General features: G+C 54.2%; 1 protein-coding gene across 3 annotated transcripts in view; it reads left to right on the forward strand.

Annotated features, from left to right (window-relative positions):
* Nucleotides 1-6,574, forward strand: part of FMNL3 (formin like 3) — a 54,241-nt gene that overhangs the window by 42,982 nt on the left and 4,685 nt on the right. For all 3 annotated transcript variants that reach the window (XM_015558577.1, XM_015558578.1, XM_006755457.2), the window contains 8 exons: nt 1,127-1,201; nt 1,798-1,908; nt 2,235-2,384; nt 2,739-2,840; nt 4,744-5,023; nt 5,686-5,754; nt 5,853-5,977; nt 6,177-6,379. In XM_015558577.1, the coding sequence (XP_015414063.1) occupies nt 1,127-1,201; nt 1,798-1,908; nt 2,235-2,384; nt 2,739-2,840; nt 4,744-5,023; nt 5,686-5,754; nt 5,853-5,977; nt 6,177-6,379 (1,115 nt within the window). The remainder of the gene's footprint in view (nt 1-1,126; nt 1,202-1,797; nt 1,909-2,234; nt 2,385-2,738; nt 2,841-4,743; nt 5,024-5,685; nt 5,755-5,852; nt 5,978-6,176; nt 6,380-6,574) is intronic.

The following is a 6,574-nucleotide window of genomic DNA, read 5'->3' on the forward strand; positions in this document are numbered from 1 at the left end:
CAATGTTTCTGTCTCTCCCCCTTCCTTCCACTCTCTCTAAAAATCAATGGAAAAATATCCTCAGGTGAGGATTAACACACAAAAAAACACAAACAAAAACCAAAGAGGTCAGCCTTGTGTGTGTGTGTGTGTGTGTGTGCGTGTGTGTGTGTGTGTGTGTGTATCTGGCAGGAGGAGGTGGGAATACGGTAGGTAAGCCGCCTTTCCTGCAGTCTTACACATCCCAATGATTCCATCATTTTAACATCCCAGTGTTTACCTAGGTAGCTTGTCAACCTCTTCCCCTCCCCCCTAGTTTTCAACAAAACCAGCATTTCAGTCTTATCAGATTGTGTCAGAGAAGTTATGAATCGGCCAGCTAAGGATGCCCTCAGAGAGCCAAGGTCTCTAATCCAGTGGTCCTAGTCTGGCCGTGCATCAGAATGCCCGGAGAGCAGGTTCCCCAGGTGTTCTGAGGCAGCGGACCTACTGATTGAGCCCAAGGCAGGTATCTTTGCAGTGAGAGGAGAAGGCAGGCCAGGATCCTCCTGGGTTGGTGGCTGATGTTGGTGAGGGGAGAGGGAGCTTCTTCTTGGAATTTCCCCAGCTCTGGGCCTGGCTCTGAACCCGTCTGCTTGAACATAGGATTCCTCGACATCCAGCTGCAGCTGCTGGCCCACCCCTCCCCTCTCCTCTGTGCACTGCTTCCCCAGCAGCCATTGTTCAGCCAGGAAGTGGCTCTTCCTCCTCAAAGCAGAGCTCCGTGGAGTCTCGGGACCCTCTCAGCACGGGGACTGTCCTGCCTCCTGGCCTCTCCTGCATCCCCACTAGGACCTCAGCCCCTGCTCAGCCAGGCCCTCCAACCTTCCTCCTGCTCCCTCCTTCCTTCAGTAACTTGGCCACAGCAAACCCGTTTCTTATAGGCCTCCTCCCAGAGGCTCCTTATTGAACTCCAGGAGGGAACCAGGGCAGATGCCAGGTCCCAGGCTTTCTTCTGTCATGTCCCGAATGGCTCATTGCAGAGAAACAATTGTGGTTAAACTTGGTCTGAATCAGTCCTCTGGCCATGGTGTCCCTGGGAGCCAGGGCTCAGGGGTGTGGGCTCTGCCTGGGGCAGGTCCTTTCTCTGAGAAGTTCGATTGTTCAGGTATGCAAGGAGCTGCACCGCTTTGAGAAGCTGATGGAGTACTTCCGGAATGAGGACAGCAACATCGACTTCATGGTGAGGAACTGGGTCTGGGCCCAGCAGGGAGGCGTGCCCCGGAGAACGGGCCAGGCGGACAGTGGATTTTGGTCTTCTGTGTAGAGCCTAGAATGCTTCTCTCTACCCTGTAAATGCTCCTTGTCCACTGGCCCACCCCAGAGAGCTTTTAGAAACTGTAAGACAGTGTCATTGGGGCATCCCGAGTCTGCCTTCTTCCCCCTTTTGATGCCCTTGCCATCCCTGGTTGGGACCCTCTTTGAGCTGCTTTCCCTTTCCCCGGGCTCTTCCCCAGCTTCTCTGCTCTTCAGTAGGATTTTCAGCTAAGCAGGGATGCCTCAAGGAGTACCTACTGATGTGCAGAGGAAAGCAGAGCGGTGCTTTAGTGACACCTATTTCTCATGTAATTTACTTACCTTAATACTCTGAAGGCCAAGTTTGATCTTTTTTAAGTTAAAATGCTCTTTTGCTCGCAGAAAGATGTAACTTTTTTATTCACTGCTTTTGATTATCCAGCTGACGATGCTGGTTCTAACAGCCTTCCACCCTCCCTTTCTCTTGGTCTCTCCCCATTGGTCTCTCCCCTGTCTCTTCCCATTGGGGCCGCTTCTCCCCAGGTGGCCTGCATGCAGTTTATCAACATCGTGGTGCACTCGGTGGAGGATATGAACTTCCGGGTCCACCTGCAGTATGAGTTTACTAAGCTGGGGCTGGAGGAGTTCCTGCAGGTGAGCCGGGCTGAATCCTCATAGGGTGAGGAGCTTTGGGTCAAAGGACCAGCTGAGCCATGTTACAAAGGTGTTTTTGTTGTTGTTTGTTTTTTATAAAACCCTAGTCATGGATGCTCCTGGTATCCTGCCTGTCTGCTATGGCATGGGACTCAGACCCGCCCTCAGAGGGCGTCCCAGTCAGGCAGCTCCCTGGGGCGAGAATCCGGCATAGCCGCAGTAGGAATCCCCTGGGTCTTGAGCTTTAGGAAGCAGCCGAGGAGGGTGGTGAGGACTAAGTCTTTCTCAGGAGGCTCCCCAACCATGATGCCCTCTGCTCTCCCCAGAAGTCAAGGCACACAGAGAGCGAGAAGCTGCAGGTGCAGATCCAGGCATACCTGGAGAACGTGTTCGACGTGGGGGGTTTGCTGGAGGATGCCGAGACCAAGAACGTGGCCCTGGAGAAGGTGGAGGAGCTGGAGGAGCATGTGTCGCACGTAGGTGGTGGGTCCTCCTCTGCCCCAGAGCCACCGTTGGGGGCGAATCCTGAGCTGACCCACCTGCCTCCAGATGGGGCACCACCGGGCCCTTTAAAGCATTCCTCGGACCACCCAGAGATTGACACACACTGCCCTCCCAGCCCGGGCGTGAGGTGGTCTCTGTCTCAAGAGACTCGGCTGTGGCCATTTGTCATACTGTTTCACGTGGTCGCAGACCCTGGGCCCACGGGAGCAACGTAGGGAACCTGCCAGGCCAAGCGGCCCTGGGGCCCGGGTCCTGACTGGGATCCAGGCTGTGCTGAGTGCCCAGGCTTTAGGGCCAGCCCCAAACCTGCCCTTCCCGTCCTGCAGCTCACAGAGAAGCTTCTGGACCTAGAGAACGAGAACATGATGCGGGTGGCGGAGCTGGAGAAGCAGCTGCTGCAGCGGGAGAAGGAACTTGAGAGCATCAAGGTGCCAGCAACTGGGGAGGGAGGCCCGACTGCCACTGGTGCCAGGGCCTGAGGGTTGTTTCTCTTTCCTGAGTCATGTCAAGTCTCTGAGAGTCCAGCTCTTGATTCATGACCTTGAGGCACGCAGATGTGAGTGGGCTGATGATTTCACCCCATATTTTGGTTGGAGAGACAAGCTGAAGCCAGAGTGGGCCAGACATGCACAGAAAAAGGTGGGAGTGTGTGGGGCACCAGCCCTCCCCTATAAGCCGTCCTGCTGCACCTCCCAGCTTCCCCAGCCCTGCGTCATCAGCAGCTCAGAGTAGCCCAGTCCTCTGGGCTGTTACTAGGAGACCCACCAGCAGGGGTTCCTCATATTTCAGTGTCTTCTCTGTCCCCTGAGCTAACTTTTTGTTAGTTATAAAATCATGCCTCAACCGATCTTTTCTTCCGAAGGAATACAGTTATACTGGCTCTGTTGAGCTCAGTCTACACCGAGTGGCCAGATTATGACCATCTGATGTTTGTAGGCAAATTAGCTGTACACTGCATTGTATGGGATATGGAAGCCGAAGTCCTGTTCAAACATCTTTGCTGTCTGCAGTCGCCAAGATAAAATGTCTCCAATTCACACATGAACACAAGGATTGGACAGTCGAGCATTGGAAAAAAGTCATGTGGTACAATGAATCACGTTTCCAGTTGCATCATGTAGATGGCAGAGTGAGAATTTGGCGGAAACAGCATGAAAGCATGTACCCCACATGCATGAGTACAACTCTTCAAGCTGGTGGGGGCAGTGTTATGGTTTGGGGCATGTTTTCCTGGCATGATTTGGGCCCTTTAATTCGTGTGGAATAATGTCTGAATAGCACAACATACCTAAGTATCGTCACTGATCAGGTTCATCCTATCATGTTGATGGCCTATCCCAATGGAGATGGCTTCTTCCAACAAGACAACGCGCCATGCCACGGTGCCCGTATTGTGCAGGAGTGGTTTCAAGAACATGAGGGAGACTTTACCTTGCTTAGGTGGCCCCCACAATCACCAGATCTCAATCCAGTTGAGCATTTGTGGGACGAAGTTAAAAGAGCCATCAGGCAGCTGGTACCACAACCATCAAGTCTCACAGAACTGGACAGTGCTATTCATCAGGCATGGTGTCAGATTCCTCGCATCACCTTTCAACATCTCGTGGAGTCAATGCCAAGAAGAATCGCCGCAGTGTTGAAGGCAAAAGGTGGCCCAACGAAGTACTGATGGGGTGGTCATAATAATCGGGCCACTCATAATAATATATAGCCCACGTTCAAGTGCTATTAAATCACATTGTGTACCCATATCTTCAGGCAAAAAAAATCACTTCTACTGTCGTGGTAAACAACCTGCTTCCCTATTTATAATGGTCTAGCCTCTAGCAACTTCAGCATGAACTTATAGCTAATTTGCCTACAAACGTCAGGTGGTCATAATAATCTGGCCACTCAGTGTATATCTGCTGCGTCCCAGCTAGGAGTCGGAAGCACTGCATCAGGAGTATGGAGGATACAGAGAGGGCTCAGGCAGGGTCTTGTCTGTAGGGGCTCCCAATTGAGCGAGTACACGGGTCAAATGAAATGGGAGCAGTGATGCGCACAGAGAGCTGAGAGCCGCATAGCAGGCCGGCAGTGGGTCAGGAAGAGTTGCCCAGGGGCACCTTCTACCTGGGCCTGGAGGGACCATGAGACTAAGGTGGGAGCAGAAAGGAAGGACACAGCAGGCCTCTGTGCTCCTCATTCCAGCTTCCCCTGGTCCCCACCCCAGCTTCTAGCAGAAGCAGAGATTCCCAGCTGGGAGACCCTTGGACAGGAAGTTTCACTCCGGGGGCAGTGACTGCCGTGCCTTCAGCCCTCTCTTTTCTGAATGATGCGTCTGCCCAACAGGAGACTTACGAGAACACGAGCCACCAGGTGCACACCCTGCGGCGGCTCATTAAAGAGAAGGAGGAGGCCTTCCAGCGCCGGTGCCACTTGGAGCCCAATGCCCGGGACTTAGAGTCGGTGGGCAGTGAGGCCCTGGCCCGGGCGGGCTCTGCAGAGCTGAGCATGGGCATGCCATCCTCTGACCTAGACCTCCTGGCTCCAGCCCAGCCCCCTGAGGAGGCCCTCCCTTTGCCTCCTCCACCTGCTCCTCCCTTGCCCCCTCCACCTCCCCCTTTACCAGGTAAGGAGGACCCTGGGAGCTAGGAGTGGCAGCCTCATTGTGGGGGCCAGACCCAAACCCCAGCCAGCAGAGCCTTTCTTAGGGAGAAGCTGGGGACTGGGCTGGAAGGGCGCGGCAGGTGGGAGAGGGCCGAGGGGGTGGTCTAGAATCTGAGGGAGGCTCAAGTTACTAGGGACGGGAAGTCTAAGGGTGGACACGGATCTGCTTTAAGGATCAGAAAGCTGCTGCTCCTGATTCCTCTGAACACAGCCAAGGAGGGCTGTGATCAAAGCAAGAGAGTGGGCCAGAGACCACCAAGGCCTGCCCCATCAGAGTTAGGACCCCTGGCAGCCACTTGGGCTGGGAGTTCATGCAGCCTTCTTCCCTGAGGCTTTTTTTTTAATACTCACCTGAAAATATGTTTAGAGAGAGGGAGAGGGAAAAGGAGAGAGAGAAAGAGAAACATTGATCGGTTGCCTTCCGTATGCACCCACAACCTAGGTATGTGCCCTGTCTGGGAATTGAACCTGTAATCTTTGGTGCAAGAGACAACGCTCCAACCAACTGAGCCACCTGGCCAGGGCCACTGAGAGTCTTTAAGGCCAAGTGGGATTGGGGAGGGGGGGACGGGCTCTGAAGGGTCTCTTGGCCCCTGGGCCACTGTACCATTCTTCTCCCCCCAGACAAGTGTCCCCCCGCCCCACCTCTCCCTGGTGCCGCTCCCTCTGTGGTGCTGACAGTAGGCCTGTCAGGTGAGTGTTCCCAGGGCTCTGGCCAGGGCTAGTGGGACCAAGGGGCTAGTGGGACACACTCCTTGGCCCCTGCCTCACTGGTCCTCCTTTCAAATTAGCCATTCGCATCAAGAAGCCTATCAAGACCAAGTTCCGGCTGCCTGTCTTTAACTGGACAGCGCTGAAACCCAATCAGATCAGTGGCACCGTCTTCAGCGAACTTGATGATGAGAAAATCTTGGAGGTAGCAGGGCCTGGGGCCCTGAGAGGGAAGATGGGGGCCGGGGACCAGGTTGCCCTTTTAGCCAGATCTCCTGGCCTTGAGAAAGCCCTCAGACTTAGCCTTCCGTGATCCAGAACTGAGCTGATGCTTCTGGGAGGGCTGCTAGGGCTCCTCTAGTAGTAGAGGCCACAGCATTTTCCTTCTCATCAACCTCTGCCAGGACCTGGACCTGGACAAGTTTGAAGAACTGTTCAAGACGAAAGCCCAGGGCCCTGCCCTTGACCTCATCTGCTCTAAGAACAAGACAGCACAAAAGGCCGCCAGCAAGGTGACCCTGTTGGAAGCCAATCGTGCCAAGAACCTGGCCATCACCCTACGCAAGGCTGGCCGCTCAGCTGAGGAGATCTGCAGGGCCATCCACACGTGAGGCTCCCACTGACCTGGCCCTGGTCCCCAGCCAGTTGGAAACCCAGTTCTCCACCTTGGATTCCAGGGCATTGGCAGAATTGCTTCACACCCCCCCCCCTTTTTTTTTAATATATTTTATTGATTTTTTACAGAGAGGAAGGGAGAGAGATAGAGAGTTAGAAACATCGATGAGAGAGAAACATCGATCAG

This window comes from Myotis davidii, unplaced genomic scaffold, assembly GCF_000327345.1.
Source record: "Myotis davidii unplaced genomic scaffold, ASM32734v1 scaffold290, whole genome shotgun sequence".
Lineage (NCBI taxonomy): Eukaryota > Metazoa > Chordata > Mammalia > Chiroptera > Vespertilionidae > Myotis > Myotis davidii.